At 41.8% G+C, this 18,538-nt stretch overlaps 1 protein-coding gene across 1 annotated transcript in view; it reads right to left on the bottom strand.

Moving 5' to 3' along the window:
• The window catches only part of NOTCH1 (notch receptor 1), a 97,691-nt gene that overhangs the window by 40,967 nt on the left and 38,186 nt on the right, over positions 1-18,538 (bottom strand). Inside the window, exons 3-4 of the mRNA XM_082263647.1 lie at positions 12,025-12,290; positions 9,130-9,462 (exon numbers count right to left, since the gene is read on the bottom strand). Coding sequence (XP_082119773.1) covers positions 9,130-9,462; positions 12,025-12,290 — 599 coding nt within the window. The remainder of the gene's footprint in view (positions 1-9,129; positions 9,463-12,024; positions 12,291-18,538) is intronic.

The following is an 18,538-nucleotide window of genomic DNA, read 5'->3' as shown; positions in this document are numbered from 1 at the left end:
AGCTAATGTGAGGCACCGATGTCGGACCATTTTTTATATAGGCCAAGTAGAAAGATAATAGGTAAAGGGGGGGGGGGGTAGATGTGAATATTAGAGAGAATAAGAGGGGATGAATAATGATGAATAAGAGAAACCATCAACATCCATCCATCCAGAACCAAAAATATCAATTTTGAGTGAGGAGATCCTGTAAGGCACAGCTGGGGAATCTGTAGCTCTTTTGCTTAAATGTGTAGCTCCTTGACATTCAAAAAGCCCAGGATGTCTGCATCAGAAAAATAAACTGTGCAGGTATTCAGCGTCATTTGCTCTTTGATCTTTTCAGGCATACGTAGGTGTTTTTTCTTTTTCCTTTCTTTGATAATGTATCTCAGGCTGCCTGTGCTATATGAGACACCTGCTAGGCAAGCCCATAAAAACTCCGGCTACTATTGTTTGAAAAGGCTTCAAAGTACCATCGAGGTTAATGTTTGCCCAGTTATAACATGCCTGGCCGCAAGCCTCCAAAGTGGAGGGAAAAAAAAATTGATGATTCAAACGCATCCCATGAAGGGGTTTTGAATCTGTGAGGAGTGAAAAAGACGCTTGTAAACAGAAATTACATGATTCCGCCCTGCCAGAGATTAAACTGTGGCAGCTTGTGGAGATGGTTAAAGGCACAGGTGGCCGAGTTTGCACAATAATCCTGCCACAAAAATCTCTGCGAGTATGAATAATGAACAATCGCCACTCATGGGTTCTCGATGTTGTAAAATCTGCTGACTTTTGAATGAAAATTTGATAGCATGCTGGAAAATGCACATGGTGGTGATATTAGACACATAATGCACCAGGCCAATGAAGACATTTTTCCACTGATAAAGAATAAAAATTTACAGATTTAAAAAAAAAAAAAAAAAAAAAAAAAAAAAACAAAAAAAAACACTGAACTTAAAGAACAATCAGGTGCATTTCCCTATTCTCTTCATATAGTATCATAAAAATAACAATAAAGACGAAGTTCACAAGAGATGTATGGCTTAATTTTATTCTCCAATTATACTTACCTAGGTGAATACAGCATCGGTCCAATACTGCATCAGTCCCTCGCCTCTACACTGAGAAGCGAGCGATCGAACAACGCCAATCGCTCAGTTCTGACAGCTCCCCGAGCAGAGAGCTGCAGACTGTCAGTCGCCGCTCTCTGCTCTGCCATCTTCCTCGCTCACTGGAGCGCTGGGCTGTGGAGGGGCAGGGAGCGGCCGGCTCAGGCTCTCAGCGGTGTAGGTCTAGGCACCTGGCGGATCACGACTCCTTGGTCGCAATGACACCGTGCCTGGACTGACATCTGTGACGTCAGCAGAGAGTAGAGTTCAGCCCGCTCTCTGCTGAAAACAGGTCACAGGAGTGCAAAACGAATTGCACTCCTGTGATCCATGGGAGATGTACAGTCAAATGAGCTTTGGCTGTACATCTCCTTTAAAGAGGTTGCAACCCCCCTCTGTAAGTTGTACCTATAGGTAAGCCAATAATAATGCACGGGAGTGATGTCATCGCGTCTCCGGCCAATCAGATGGCCGGAGGACGCGAACCAGGAAGTAGGACGGCCGAAAAGGTCAGCATTGTCTCTGCTGAGCGGGCGGCACTGCGGGGGTTTCGTTCTAAGGTATTTCATAATGAGCTAGCATGCGATGCATACTAGCTCATTATGCCTTTGTCTTACAGGGGTTTTTTTTTTTTTGTTTTATTTTTTTTCAGTTTACAATCTCTTTTAGAAAAAATAACAAATGCATATTATTTTGCAGGGAAAAAAAAAGTGCACTCTTTTTTTCTGATGATCCTACAAAGCATTGCACCCATGATCAGCAGATGGCAGGTGCAATGTAAGGATCTTGCAGCTTGCCTGCCCATACCTCCATATGAGCATACAGTTACAAAGCTGGAGGAAGTGCCAATGAATGACAAGGGCACTCATCAGCGCCCTCACAGTTCAATAAGAACTACAAGCCATCTACTTAGGAAGATGAACAGTAAACAATCCAGCCATAACTTGCAGCAATAAAAAGCAGAAAATCCTATTGACCCAGGTCTAGTGATCTATTTTCTTCTCCCTATTGCATGGCCCTGGTGTGGCCTCCCCCCATCTCCCACTGCTATATACTGCTGATGAATAAAAGGGATTTAGCAGTTAAAATTTCCTAAAATAATTGCATTTCCATGTTCTGTGTACTGTGGAAGACCAGATATAGTGAGTGCAGGCTCCTGGGTTTAGGGACACTTTAAATAATGTAACAAAGACATGGAAATAGGCCTGAAGTGTCGAATTGTTATTGTTCCTGTTTAAAATGGCACAGTAAGAATATTTAAAGAGAATGCCTAAATCACTGACTTTTAGCCCAGAGTTAGTCATACAAATAATTCATGAAATACTATGCAATTTCCACTTTGGGAGTGTTAAATCACAGAAACATATCAAGTGAATTCTGACTTGTTACAGCTTTGCAGATGCTTCAGATGTGTTCCAACATGCAGCAAACATCTGTATGAGGGTCTGCTGACAGCATGGAAGAACATGGGGACTGCAGAGCATAGGCGGAAAAAGATACTTTATGTTTCTGCATGGTGTGAGAAAAGGACTTTTACAATTTACCACTTATTGTGAGTTGAAGAGGAAGGAATACATCCGTTTTGTGCAGAGCTAAAGTTTCCTGTTCATTTTTTTTTTTTTCTTTTTCATGTTTGGCTCGCAGTGTCATGATCTCTCTTCTCAGAAATGAAGACTTGCTTAGCAAAATCTTCCTCGAGTAATGACGTTTTTGAAAAAAAAAAAAAAAAATGCTGCCTCGCAATCCAGGAAATAAAGTTTTCTTTTTATAGAAGCTGACAAAAAAAAGGGCGATTTGCAAATTTTAATGCTGGTTCAACGAATCACTAAACTCTCCAAACATCCAATCAGGTTCTGAAGAAATTGCCTTATCCCTCCAATGACAATGGCCAGTAAATTGGCTTTTTTGGGGCACTTTAACGACTTCTGGACCGAGCACATTTCTGACACTTGTTTACAAGTTAAAATCAGTATTTTTTTAAAAACCCCCAAACATTTTATATATATATATATACACATATACATATACATATACACATATATATATATATATATATACACACACAATAAAGGTGCATATATAATAATATCACAAACAGGATATACTACAACACACTAGCAGCGCTAAGAGCATAAAAAATATATATATAAATGCAGTCCACTGGGATAAAGTCCATGTGCTCATATGGTCATGCAGTGTGCCCAGAATATTCTCTCCTGACAATCCAAGGTCGTGAGTATATTGGTGAATACACCGGACCCTCCACCTCACCAATGTGCTCCCCCAAATCAGAAACACTCACCAGAAATCTGGTCAACAAGCGCCTGTAACATCAGCCTATCACAGGCTTAGAAACGATCTCCTCAGGAATTAACCAGGAGCGCCGGCACTTGAACCGTCTCAATCAGATCAATTCTTGTGGTATACCCACAGAAGGTTCCAATCAAATAGGGGTGGTACATGTGGAGATAATAACTCATATAGGGCAATATTGCATGGCTAAAACACCGCTTTATTATCCAAAAGAATACCCCCAGTAGCTGATGCACTTACAAATTAACAGAACAAAGCAAGCTTGTCATGAAAGATGAGGCATAACCTGCGTGCAGAGGCCGGTCCCGGTAGTAGCAGTTCGCCGCTGGTACCAAGCGATGGCGAGCCTCGGGTACAGCATCGGACGCCGGTCTGCCTCGTGACCGCGTGACCACGCCCTGTCACGAGGCAGACCGGCGTCCGATGCTGTACCCGAGGCTCGCCATCGCTTGGTACCAGCGGCGAACTGCTACTACCGGGACCGGCCTCTGCACGCAGGTTATGCCTCATCTTTCATGACAAGCTTGCTTTGTTCTGTTAATTTGTAAGTGCATCAGCTACTGGGGGTATTCTTTTGGATAATAAAGCGGTGTTTTAGCCATGCAATATTGCCCTATGTGAGTTATTATCTCCACATGTACCACCCCTATTTGATTGGAACCTTCTGTGGGTATACCACAAGAATTGATCTGATTGAGACGGTTCAAGTGCCGGCGCTCCTGGTTAATTCCTGAGGAGATCGTTTCTAAGCCTGTGATAGGCTGATGTTACAGGCGCTTGTTGACCAGATTTCTGGTGAGTGTTTCTGATTTGGGGGAGCACATTGGTGAGGTGGAGGGTCCGGTGTATTCACCAATATACTCACGACCTTGGATTGTCAGGAGAGAATATTCTGGGCACACTGCATGACCATATGAGCACATGGACTTTATCCCAGTGGACTGCATTTATATATATATTTTTTATGCTCTTAGCGCTGCTAGTGTGTTGTAGTATATCCTGTTTGTGATATTATTATATATGCACCTTTATTGTATGTCATTTCATTTATAGCAGCAGCTTTGTTAGATATATTGTTTGTATCAAACATTCATATATCTTTTATATAATAGATTTTAAGGTACTTGTTTTTTTAGCGCCGGTTGAGCAGGTGTTTATAGTCCCTCGTAGTGCCCCGCCTACTTGCTCCTTTTTTTGGATATATATATATATATATATATATATATATATATATATATATATATATATATATAAGCAAAGACTCTGGAGAATAAAATGGCGGTCGTTGCAATATTTTTTGTCACACGGTATTTGCGCAGCAGGTCTTTCAAACGCCATTTTTTTGGGAAATAATAAATTTCACTGCATTTGAAAAAAAACAAAAACAGTAAAGTTAGCCCATTTTGTTTTGTATATTGTGAAAGATGAGGTCACGTCGATACCTAATATGTTACGGTTTAAAATTGCACACTCCCGCGGAATGGCGACAAACTACAATCAATAAAAATCTCCAACAGCGACACTTTAAAAAATTTTAACAGTTACCAGTTTAGAGTTTCAGAGTAGCTCTATTTTGTTAATTATTGCTCTCGCTCTGGTGATCATGGGGATACCTCACATGTGTGGTTTGAACAGCGCTTTCATTTGAGGGCTTTTTTTTTTTTCCTATTTATTTTACTTAATTTTTAAATTTTAGCACAGGTTTTAAAAAAAAAAATAAAAATCTGATCACTTTTATTGCGGTCACAAGCAATGTACACATCCCTTATGACAGCAATAGGCAGTGACCGGTATCCTTTATGGAGGGATCGGGGGTCTATAAGACCCCAGACCCCTCCACTGCACTTCCATGTATTTAAAATGCCAAAAACTGCATTTTTGAATACTGTCACTTTTTTAAATTTGGCGCTTTTAGCTGCCGAGTGACCCGGACGTGACGTCTGAACGATTCGTCCGGGTTACATCATCGGATACCCGATCGAAGTCTAATACGGCTTTGTTCAGGACTCCAACCAACCGGCGGAGGTGTCGGCTGGTTCCTTGGGTCTCCCTGTGGAACGGGAGACCCGTGCAGAGCTGCGGAAGGAGACGGAAGAGGGGGTGTCCCCTCCTACTTGCTGGGTTAACGACCGAGCAGCTCCTGAGCCGCATCTGCCATTATCGCCTAAAAGCCGACTGCCGGCTCTAAAAAATGGTACTAGGATGAGGTCTCCAGGCATCACCCCGATACAACCACTTCTTGCAGCCAACGTAAGGCTAGCCGGTTTGCGGGAAGTGGTTAAAGAATAAGAATGTTTTAGCAAAATATTAGTGCTGTTTAATTACCAGACAAAAGTAGAAACTTTGCAAAGAAAACCTTTTGCTTTCCCTTATGCAAGAGCCATCATTCAGGACATTTTTCCTCTGGAAGATAGCAATTCTCAAAGGAGATCATTAGAGTTCTGTCTTTAAACCAAACGGCTGGCTAGGATCACAGGAGGAATAGGCTGTCCTGAGCCAAGTATGGGCAAGGGATTCCTTTTTTGGAACGTCTGCAATGGCCCTGCACTCAAGTTTACACACGCTTTCTGAGTCTACTTAAAAGTGGAACTTCGCTCTCTCAATCAACATTCATTATTTCTAATCCTCATGCTGCTAGCATTAGTAGATTGGAAAGTAGATCATATTTATTTGTTTTAAACTTTTTTTTTTTTACATTCCTTCAGTTACTTCCTGGTTTCATGCCTAGGCAAATGATGTCATACAATCCCAGAAGTCTTCAGGATGGGAGGGGAGGGGAGGAGAGGAGGAGGGTTTTCCCAGCTAAGCACATCCTCCTGCCTGCGTGCTTGGGCTAAAGGCAGATAAATTCCAGGAAGTAAATGCTACATGAATCACCTGCCCTTACTCAAGATGGCCATAGCCAGAAATGCTAGGGGGTGTTTTTCAAAGCGATTTCTCAACAAAAAGCAGGGAGACATGGGGGAGGTAGTTTGAATATTAAAATTTAACTAAATAATGTTTTTGGTTTGTGGTGCAAAGATGCAGTGAAGATCTGCTTTAAGGTAGGTGCTGTACAGAAAACATTTATTTTTATATTTTACATTTTACACAGCGCTTTAAATCTATATTGTACATTCAAATTAGTCCCTGCCCTTAAATAGCTTGCAATCTAAGGTCCTTAAGGGTATATTCACACCAGATGTGGTGGGACTGCATTGGGCGGCATATCCAGCCCAGTCCCACTGCATGGACAAGGCAAAATGCCTCATCTCTTATGTGCCCAGTTCAACCCACTTTCAGCGAAGTGAAGTGTGAGGAAATCTATTGCCTCACACCGCGTGGATGGCAACTGACTGTTATGAAATGTCTTTGTGGCAGCTCACGGACGGATCTGTCAAGCTTGGTGGCGCATCATTGCTGCGCTGATCTCAGCCAGGTTGTAATGCAGTGGCTTGCTTGAACCAGCCCTAACTCACATTAAAGTGATAGTAAACTCTGCTATCCTGATGCTGCTTTTCATCTAATTCATTATAATCAATTATCATCAAATATTACCCAAGTCCGGTGTAATCAAGTCCGGTCGCATATTACTTACTTTTTTAGCAAACTTTGAAAAATCTTGTTTCCTGGGATAAGGTGGCGCCATCTTAATTATGGTTTTCCGAATCTGCAATGCAGAGCATTTTTGCCCTTTCATCTTTCCCTTGCTGTAACCTCGCGCTTGCGCGATCGTGTTTTAGCCAAGCCTCGTTCTTGATCCAGCGTGGCAACTGTTTACTTTGCCTTTCTTGTAATGTGTGCCTGTCAGTCTGCTGCGGCTAATAGCCGCTCTAGGATGCAGTACAATGCCCAGGTTTACTCCCCATGTGACGTCACATGATCACATGGGGTGTACCAGGAAGTTATTAATGAATCTGCAATCTTCGAACACAGTGGGAGTGAAAATCACAGACATGAATCAGGAGAGATGTGCATGTGCCAGTGACATCATTGCACAGAAAGGGATGAATTACAAGAAAAGACAAGAAGAAAGGAGACATCTACATGCAGCGATCATTAGCGTTTTTTATGCTGATTAAAATCTGATAAACTTCTGGGTGGAGAGTTTACTACCACTTTAATACATGCACATACTAGGGCCAATTTAGACAGGAGCCAGTTAACCTATTAGCAGGTCTTTGGAGTGTGGACAGAAAACCTAAATATCCAGAGGAAACCCATGCAAACTCCATGCAGGTAGTGCCGGCGTTGGGATTCAAACCAACAACCCTAGTGCTACTATTCATGGCTCCTGGCATGGAATGAGCCTAATCAAATGATGTAACATTTTATTTGTAGTTCACAAAGGTGTATTTATAAAGAATGACTGTCTGGAACTGTTGACCATCTACACTATTCAGCTTTTTTGCTAGTCCTAGGCTCATTGGAGGTCCTAAGAACAACAAACCCCATCAAGTTCTAAGACCAATAAAAGAAAACTTAGAGACGACTGTAAATCCAACACCAGCTTAAAAACACAAAAAGTACCTTTTGGTTAATAATAAAACTAGCAGTTTAAAATTCCCTTCACCAGAAACCTACCCCCGCCTCATTGCTATACAAAGAGGCTTGGGGGCCACACACTCACTCTCCTCATCCTTCTACAGAGGCTTGGAGGCCACACACTCAACTCCAACTATTTCTCATTTTATGAGCATACAATCTGGTACTCCAGGGCAAAAGTTCAAAGTGAATGGGTATATCCTCCTATTGTGGAGAAAGGTAGCGAGTAATTGTTGTCTTGAATAAACAGCTCGCTTCCTGTTGCAAACACAAGAGCACAATCTAGGAGTTTAAACCCAGAACACACAAGAAGTAGTTGTACAATTCAAGAGGACCTGTCTTCTGGATATATTGGTTTATAAAATGAGGCTGTGTGGATCCCCAACATCACTCAGGTGAAGAGATGATCTAACCAGACTAAAATAACTCCTCTGGGGGAAATGTACTAAAACTGGTGCAGCTGTGCATGGTAGCCAGCTTCCAACTTTAGCTTGTTCAATTAAGTTTTGACAATAACACCTAGAAGCTGATTGGTTACTATGCACAGCTGCACCAGATTACGAGTACTCCAGTTTTAGTAAATGTCCCCAACTGTCTCATGCTTGTTATTTGGTTTGGAACATCTCAGTCTATAGAGGATTTACATATCTGTAAAAATACTAACTTTGAAAGACAGGAATGCCCAACTCCAGCTATAACAGTTTTCAAACTTTTAGGCCTATGTCAGATTTTACGTCGGTCTCTTGCCATTCAGGAGAGACACCCCCATGCCCTACACTGGTCCCAGGGTGTCACAAAGACAAGAAATGGTAACAAACGTACAGTGATTTAGTAAAATAAAGAAGGGTTGGATCATCTCTCAGGTTGTTATTACTGTCTATATCTTCCTGCCCCAGCAAAACCATTTCTCTGCATTTTTTCTTTTGGTGTCACTAGGAAAGGAAGCAGTAAATCTCCCCAACTGGTACCCAACAGCGAAATAAAATATTTCTTCCCCACTCTACTCTGGAGTTTTTTATTTATTGTTTTTTTTTTTTCAATTTTGATAGTTAAGTGTGTGGTGATTAATAGAAGTGCAATATCAAATCATTACAAAGGCTACACAATATAATCATCTAAAATACCAGCAACAGCACACTGTGCATAGCATAAGTTCAAAAATGCCAAAAAAGAGAAAAGAACTCTCAAAGACTATGGAGATCAATACCTGGCAAGCAGTTGCATTCATAGGAGGTGTCGTCGGTCTGCCGGCAGGTGCCCCCATTTTGGCACGGTGAAGGATTGCATGGCACATATGGGTTTTCGCAAAAATTGCCAGTAAAACGACTCTTGCACAGACAAGAGAAAGATCCAAAGCCATTAACACAGGTTCCGCTATTTTTGCATGGATTTTGTTTGCACTCGTTGACGTCCTGCTTGCAGGTCTCTCCGTGAAAACCTTCCAGGCATTTGCACACATACTGTGAGTCGAATGGGACACAGGTTCCACCGTTCCCGCAAGGGTTGGAGGCGCATGGGTCAGCCTGCTGGCAAGTGTCTCCTGCAATGCGAACACACAGAACATATGGGCGATGAAAGGAAAAAACACTGATATTCTTGGGGCACATTCACACCACAAACATTTGGGTGCATATTTTTAAAGGCTTTCTGAAAACATACACAATAAAATCGATATTTTATAATCACCCTAATACCCCCTCATACACAGATTGTCTCGAAAATTCTTAAAGTAGAACTATAGGCAAAACTTTTTTCCTATTTTTAATAGAGTAAGGGAGGGTTATAACCCCTGTAAGATTTTTTTCCGCCATCTGTGTCCCATTGGGGAGATTTCCCTTCACTTCCTGTCCAAAGCCAAACCAGGAAGTGAGAGGAAATCCTTGCAAATGAACGGAACTCCTTTGGGACCCCCAGGTCACCAGAACTAGTGTCCCTATTGAAAGATTTCCCCTCTATTACTTTTGTGGGGACAACCCAAAATTTGGGAATTCCCTTTACTTTCACTTTCAAATGATAATGGTAAACAGGACAAATAGAGAGGGTGCATCTCCCTAACGGGGGCATAGACAGCAATAAAAACTGATGGGGGTTCTAATCCCTCTCCACTCCAACCAAAACAAACAAAAAAGTTTTGCCTTTAGAGTCTCAGCTCCCTCCACAAATTTTCAATAGGATTAAGGTCCAGAGACTGGCTAATCCACTCCATGATCTTAATGTGCTTCTTCTTGAGCCATTCCTTTGTTGCTTTGGCGATAGGTTTTAGGTCATTGTCATGCTGGAAGACCCATCCATGACCCATCTTCAGTGTTCTGGCTGTGGGAAGAAGGTTCTCATCCAAGATTTTACAATACATGGCCCCGACCACTGACCCCTCAATGTGGCAAAGCCAGCCTGCCTTTAGCAGAGAAACAGCCTCAAAGCATAATGTTTCCACCTCCGTGCTTGACTGTAGGTATGGTGTTCTTAGGGTCATAGTCAGGATTTCTTCTTCTTCCTCCAAACACAGCAAGTCGAGTTAATGGCAAAGAGTTAAATTTTGGTCTCATATGACCACAGCACTTTCTCCCAATCCTTCTTTGAATCATTTAGATCTCCATTGGCAAACTTCACAGACCAAAATTGAACTCTTTATTCAGGATTGGTTAAATCTGCCCCTTTAACCACTTGCTGACCGCCCCACGCAGATTTACTGCGGCAGGGTGGCTCGGCTGCGCATAATTATGTAGATCTACGTGATTATGTGCATGTGATCTCGGCCGCGTTCCCGCTGTGATTAGACAGCGAGAGTCAGACCGCGGGAAGAGGCAGGCGGCTCACCTGTCAGTCAGGCACAATGAGATTGTGTGAAACACCGATCTCGGTGTGCCTGTCACAGAGCCTCCCCCCACAGTTAGTAAGCACAATTTAGGAGCACACTTAACCCCTTGATCACCCCCAGTATTAACCCATACCCTGCCTGTGTCATTTATACAGTAACCGTGCATATTATTTAGCACTGATCACTGTATTGGTGTCTCTGGTCCCCAAAAAGTGTCACCGATCCCCCACCATTACTAATAAAAACAACAAAAGAATAAAAGTCCAAAAATCTATCCCATAGTTTGTAAACGTTATATCTTTTGCGCAAACCAATTATTATACGCTTTTAGGGATTTTTTGTTACCAAAAATATGTAGCAGAATACTGATAAAAAAATTTGATTTTTATTTTTTTTTTATTGGGAATGTTTTATAGCAGAAAAGTAAAATATATATATATATATATATATATATATATATATATATATATATATATATATTTTTTTTTTTTTTTTTCAAAATGATCGCTCTTTTTTTGTTTATAGCGCAAAATCTAAAAACTGCAGAGGACATTAATTGTAGTAAAGTACAGCGTCGCACGACCGTGCCATTGTTAAAGCAAAGCAGTGCTGAATTGCAAAAAAATGGCCTGGTCATTAAGGGGGTAAAACCTTCCGGGGCTAAAGTGGTTAAAATGTGGAGGATGGGAGTTCAGCTCCCACTTTACTTCAATGCAGGTCTCATAGAACTCAGCACTACTTTCACATCTCTGCTCCCCTCTCATTCAGGCCATTCACAAGACAATGCCCGGAGCTGTGTGTTTTATGAATGTATAACTGCTGTAATACAATACTAGGAACAATCTAGACCCTTGCGATTTCTTTGAAGACTAACTCCAGCCAAAGCTTTTAATCTAGTTTTGGATAGAGTAGGGAAGGGTTACAAGCCTCTGTCTGGTCTAATGGCTACTTCTATATCTATTGGGCAGGTTTCCCTGTCTTTCCTGTCTGTGCAGGAAAAAAATGGAAGAGAGAAAAGAACAAAAACAAAAAAAAAAAAAAACTTTTAGTCAAGGGAAAGGTTTAGAACTTCTGAAAATTTCTTCCTGCATCTCCAAATTCTTGTACATGCATCGAAGAGAAAGGAAGAAAAGGAAAATTTCCCTGAAGGGGTTATAGAAAAATAGCTTTTTTTTTTAACACTTTCTCACTCATTTTTGCCCCCTATTTATGGCCCAGTTTCTACCAGTTTCGAACTGCAAGCAAGGCACTTGAATTAACATTTTTTCTGTCTTCTTTTCATACCTGTCCACCCTGGAGGGCATCTGCACCTATAATTCTTCTCATTTATGACCAGCTCACAGGTTCCACCATTGCGACAAGGGCTGCTGAGGCATGCGTTGTCCTTGCGGGTAAGGCAGCGTGTGTCTTGGTATCCTAGTGGGCAGGAGCAGGTGAAACGGATGCTGCCACCTTGGACTTCGGCATTGCAGGTTCCTCCATTCAGACATGGACTACTAGAGCATGGGTTGAGGAACTGGCAGCGCTCTCCAATGAAGGAACTGAGGCATCTATGGAAAAAGATGGCAGAGAATTAGACTTTTAGCACCCCATATAATTTTAAATACAATATTTGAAGGAGAACTGTCATGACAGAAACATCCCACACTTCTCACTAACTGCCAGTGATCACAAAGCAGAATGTGAACAAAAGCAAAATTATTGTGTGTCTAGCTTACAAAATGAGCTAATGTGCGTATTATGAGCCCCTCCCACCTGCAGAAGCATTGGCAAAACGAATAGGCTAGATTTGTATAGTGCTGCCTTCATTTTGTATTACATATTACAATACCATATTAACTTAGAGCAGCCTTTTTCAACCAGGGTGCCTTGAGGTTTCTTAAGGGGTGCCTTGGAAAAATGCCTAAAAAAATTATACAAGTCAGCCTTTTAGTTAAAAAAAGCCACAGGTTTTCGTTGTGCACGATTATGACCTTCTAGCCACCTGCATCCTAACAACCAAGGAGATCATCAGTTGATAAGGAAGATGGCAGTCTGCACAGCATCCTTATTTAGTTATCCCTGGCCCCTCTCTGCAAGTGCTGGGGTCACATTAGCTAAGTGATGGAGAGAAAGTGAGGAAGAAGAGAAACATTGGAATACTAATTGGAATAAATTACTGTATTTTCCGGCTTATAAGACTACTTTTGAACCTCAAAAAAATCCCTCAAAAATGGGGGGTCGTCTTATACGCTGAGTATAATATCTCCAAGATAACCTAAGTATAAGTATTACCGGTAGATGTAATCTTTCAAGACGCTGGCTGTGTGGGAATCCTGTACCGGTATACCGCATGTACCGTAGCTTCGGCTACATACAGTGTACCGCGCTGAGCCAATCAGGGAGAGCTATGTATTCTATTATTGAATGCAAAGCCTGCTCGGATTGGCGGAGTAACATTTGACTCTGCCAATCCGAGCAGGCTTTGCATTCAATAATAGAATACATCGCTCTCCCTGATTGGCTCAGCGCGGTACACTGTATGTAGCCGAAGCTACGGTACATACGGTATACCGGTACAGGCTTCCCGCACAGCCAGCGTCTTGAGATTACATCTACTGGTAATACTTAGGGTACCTTGGAGATATTATGAGAGATTACATGTATTACAGTACTTGGGGTACCTTGGAGATCTATGAGAAATCTCATGTTTTTCAATGGTGTTTCCTTCCTTCGGAAGGAGGGTAAGTCTTATACGGCGAGTATAGCCCAAAACCTATGTTTTAACTTGAAAATTAGGGGGTCGTCTTATACGCCCAGTCTTCTTATACGCCGGAAAATACGGTACTTCTAATGTTGGGTGTCCTACGCGTGTGGATGTTGATGCATTATGTAAAACTATTAGAATAGCTTTTTACATTTTAGAATGGGGCTGTCCATAATTTTGGGGGGTGCCTCGAGGCTATCCATAATTTTGGAGGGTGCCTTGAGACTGTCCATAGTTTTAAAGGGTGCCTTGACTTAAAAAAAAAAAAAAAAAAAAAGAAGGTTAAGAAACACTCCCTTGCAGTGATAAAGTACAGTAACCACAGTTACCAGATCCCAGTTACCTGCAGTTCCATGACTTCTGCATTTTGCTAATTGTTTTGTTTTATAACATAGGCCCATTTTACTTCCTCCAATTCAACGGAGGCTAGAATTACTTCAAGATGTAAAATCTGGGTTTAGTGCTTTATTTAGGATGGACATTTTCCTGAATGACTGAACGCTTACAGCTGCTAATACTGTAATGTAATTTCAGAGCTAGGCATGAAATGGCTTCTCAAAACTCTTTATGCCTTGTAAATTGGACAGGGGGTGTGATGCAGAAGTGTGACCCGATATTGTGCCACCTGTTTCCAGCACGCTGCCCACCAAAAGACAAGACTTTGTAAATTATCACATTAAAAGGGAGACTTTCTAAGAGTGTGCTGCCCCCACAAGACACCAAATAATTCTTGTACGGATCACTGCTTGCAGTGCTTCCCAAAAATGAAAAGTCAACAAAGTCAAAACTAAGGAAAACACAGCACGAAATCCCACTCTCAGGCAATTAAAGATAAAGGGCCCAGCGGTGCCCCTATGACTTTAGGAGGTCAAATAGCATCTCCAATAAATGCAGCCAAATATTTGCTGGTTGCTAAGACTTAGGCTGGCCATACACTATACAATTTTCTTATTCAATTTCCTTTAGATTTACCTTAAACTATGTAGTGCAAGGGCCTTTCTGATTACATACAAATTGAAAGTGTTTAGGTTTGACCCTATATCACATGGTTTTGGTAAATCTAAAGCAAAGTTGAACAAGAAAATTGTATAGTGTATGGCCAGCCTAAAGCACATACTGTTTGGAAAATTTTCCCTAAAAAGGTCTAAAAATACGGCATTTAGGAACAACAACAGCTAAATGAATGCTAGCCTATTAAAAAAAAAAAAAAACACACTGTTGTATGTGTATTTCGTGTATGAAGTGTGACATTTATAAATTGTTTGTATGATGTCCCATGTTGGTACACATTCCAGAACATCAAGATTTCATTAACTCATTGCCCAAAATCTAACAATCAGATTATAACATGTCTAACTTCTTCACCTACAGCCAATCCTTATAATAGGCCACAGAAGGCAAATTGAATAAGAAAACTAAAGCCCCGTACACACGCACAGATTGTTGGCCGTAAATTGTCGGCCAACGTCCGATCTGCCGATTGTAGGCTTGTTAGTATGATGCTTCCGACAACCAACTGCGAATTTTCGGCCGAAAAAAATCTGGTGTGCATGCTATAAAATTTTTGTTGGCCAACAACAGAACGGCCGATTCTTCCTCAGTCAGTACAGATTTCGGCAGACAAAAATCAGATGAGCAAGACTGGGCATGCTCAGAGAAGGAAAAACACACAGAAAGTCTACCATCACATGACATCACTTCTGAAGTTGGTTTTTGTTGGCCAACAAAAGTCCAGTGCAAGTCTAGAGCACATTTCAACCAACAAACACTGGACAAAAGACGGCCGATCGTTGGCCAACGATCTGTGCGTGTGTACGGGGCTTAACTTTGAAATAACAAAGACAAAAAGGAAATTTGGCATTTCAGCTACCATCTGCTTGTCTTAAGCCAAATGGTCTCAACTATTTGGTGTGCCACCACCAGAGTAAGCAAGCCAGCCTGGGAATGTTTGTTGGAGTTGTCAATGGGCTCTTAAACTCCTCAAGAGACTCACAAAGATGGGGGGGGGGGGGGAATGAGAGAGAGGAGGAGGTGGACATCTTGGGACGAATCCCGTCTTTGTTAGCACATGAAGTGGATCTTGGTGACAACTGTCCCATCTGCTTGCATATATGTACTAATAGTCCGGAGGGCAGAACTCTTAGAAAATTCATGCCTCATTTGTCCTCACACCTTTCCCACATGACTTGTGGAAAACACAAGTTGCAGCCGCTTAGAGGGAAGGAGGCTCTTTATCCTCACAGAGCTGTAAACTTGCTTATAAAAGAAGTTCAGAGGAGACCATCTGTCACTGCTCTTGAGCAATTAAAACAACTACAAAAAGGCAGACTGTTACAATCTCTGTCCTGCAATCATCACTTTTATTAAATACACCGAGCATAAAAAGCTGCAAGCTTATTTGATCATTTATATGATGACTTTTATTTAAAGTGGATCTGTGCTTAAAAAGTAGCCTCCTCCTTTTCTGTACCATTAAATGCATTAATAGCAAATGAGGCTTTGGATATAGCTTACTTTCCTGCACAAAACAGACCCCAAAACAGATTGGTGGTCTCAGTCACACAGGAGGCCAGTGCACAGGCAATGCCACCAATGGTTAAGTGACTGACTACCCAACTGCTGAAAATGCAGCCTGTATTACCACTGATGGGTATAATGACGCAGGTCTAGCTGGAATAGTTACTATATAGGCAAAGGAGCTTGTAGTTTATTGATTCCATCAGAGAGAAAATCCACGCTGGATAGAAACAGATCACACATGCATCAAATATATGGATTGTGGGAGGAACTGGATTTCTCAGAAGAACCTCTCTCTATATTGAGAGGGTGCAGGATTAAGAACCCATTCACACTGCTGCGACTTGTCAGGCGACTTGTCAGCCTGACAAGTCGCGCTCGGTCGCGGTCCATTGAGTAGTACAGGACCCGTTCTAATAGGAGCGACACAAGTCGCTCCGACTTAGAAAAAGGGTCCTGTACTACTTTGGGGTGACCTCGGAGTGACTTGCATAGACTTCCATTATGTGAAGTCCCTCCAAGTTGCGCCGAAGTCGCGATGCACGCGACTTCACAGGTCGCCCCCCCCCGAAGTAGTGTCGCCTCAGTGTGAACCGGCTCTTAATCTAAACCCAAGACCTTAGCACTGCAAGGCTACAGTGCTAACCATTGAGCTAACATTCAAACAACATTGTTGCTAATAAAACAGCATGCATATACGTAATCCTCAATCATATATAATCACACTAACTCAAAATGATTAGGAAGATGTACAGAGTACAAGCTTATTCTTTTTTTCATTCAACCCAACAAAAATGATTTTGGCTACCCCCCCCCCCCCCACTGTGCTATTGTATTTTGACAGGGGGACTCTATCCTCATCCCCCCAACCCCACCAGAATACACTGATCAGCGCCATTGGCAAAGATCGGATGCTGGTTTTTCCAGCGTTGGGCCGACTGCTGTACACACTGACCAAACTTGGACTATTTTCGGACAGTCTGTACCCAGCTTAAGTGTAGTTAGATCACTTAAGAGATAAACATTCCTATCTATGACACACATGACCTTTTTTAAAGTATTTTTGTAAGCCAGCTGTAGACAGGCATGAAAAATGCTAGCCATTTGTAGTAATGGTTATCTGCTACTGATGCTTAGTTTAAATATTAGTAGGAGAACCCAAAATCCAAAAAATTCTGATTAACCAACAGGTCTTATCCATACCATAAATGTTTATATACTCTACAGTATATGTAGAACTTACGAGTAAAAACAGTGAGAATCTTTGTCTCAATGGTTTTACTGTGGTGATAAGTGTCTCCAATACACAAACTGATGAGCCATCGAGAAATTTAGAATTTTCACAACTTTTTTCAGACAGTAATTCCCTCTACTTTCAAAAGATCTTCCCCTACTTCCTACTGTGTGTCTGGACAAGAAGTAAAAGGGAAATAATCTCTCTTGACAGGACAGAGACAGAAAAAATAAATAAATCAAATAAAAATGAAAGAGGACTGGGTCTTTACATACATACATTTTAAATGCAACTCTACTATAGCGAACATTAAGCCCAGTGAAAGAAAGTTATAACTTTTTTTTGTTTGTATTGAACTGCAGAAACTATTAATAAAAATAGGACAAAAATATGTACATATGCAGTTTTAAAGCCAAAAAAGTATGGATGCAATGTTATTTCTCAGGAAAAGGGGAAAAAAAAAAAACTCCCTCCAATTTAGTCAGCTCAGAGTTGCTTTGTTGAAGGATTGTGAGAGAATTTGTTGGGTATCGAAGATATTTTGGGTTAATGAGAATGCATTATCCCAGCCAGAGAAAGAGTGAAAAGAAAGCACAGAATTAATCGGGGCATCTGCCGTCCTCACAAAAGGCCCTGAGAGAGAGCAGGTGTGCATATTAATGAGGCGAGCAGCTGCCTCTCGCGCTTGGCGACCAATCAGGGATAGCATACAGGGGAAGAGGAGGTTAGAATAGGTTTGGGGGGCTTCTGGGTGGCTGGTTTTTACTGCTCCCAGTCAGAGAATGCACCAAGCTGGGCTGTGGGGACCTGCTGCTTTCATGAGAGAGGCCTTTGTTCCATCCCGAGCGCCAGTGATGGCATGTCAGCCTCTGAAGTGTCCATTCATGTGTTAAGTCCACGCTTTTGGGACTTTTGCAGTGGCGTGCGAGTAATAAAATGCTGCCAGCCACCTCCTGTGCTTGCTCTCTCACCCATGTCAACACACTGTCCACTTCCAAGGCCAGTCTTGGAATTGGCCTACCTGCCAATGTTCGGATAATCCGTCGGCTGTACAGCTGTCTGCTGGCCGCGTGGCTCAACAGGGCCATATCTAGCTGAAGATGAGGGAAGATCAAGGCCAGTTAAAATAAAAATCAACATTTAGTTCAAAACTCTAGGACAGCACATCATCACTAAGTCTCAAGGTGCACAGTGGGTCATACCTTGACAGACATTCCTTGTCAACTTAGGGATGCAGCAGTTTCTAGTTATCTCTAAAGCTTTGGCAGAAAGACCGATTATAAAAAGGATGATGAATGCCA

This window comes from Pelophylax lessonae (genome assembly GCF_965119305.1).
Source record: "Pelophylax lessonae genome assembly, chromosome: 7".
NCBI classification, from domain to species: Eukaryota; Metazoa; Chordata; class Amphibia; order Anura; family Ranidae; genus Pelophylax; species Pelophylax lessonae.
Note: the sequence above shows the minus strand (reverse complement) of the source record. Positions and strands in the feature narration are given on the sequence as shown.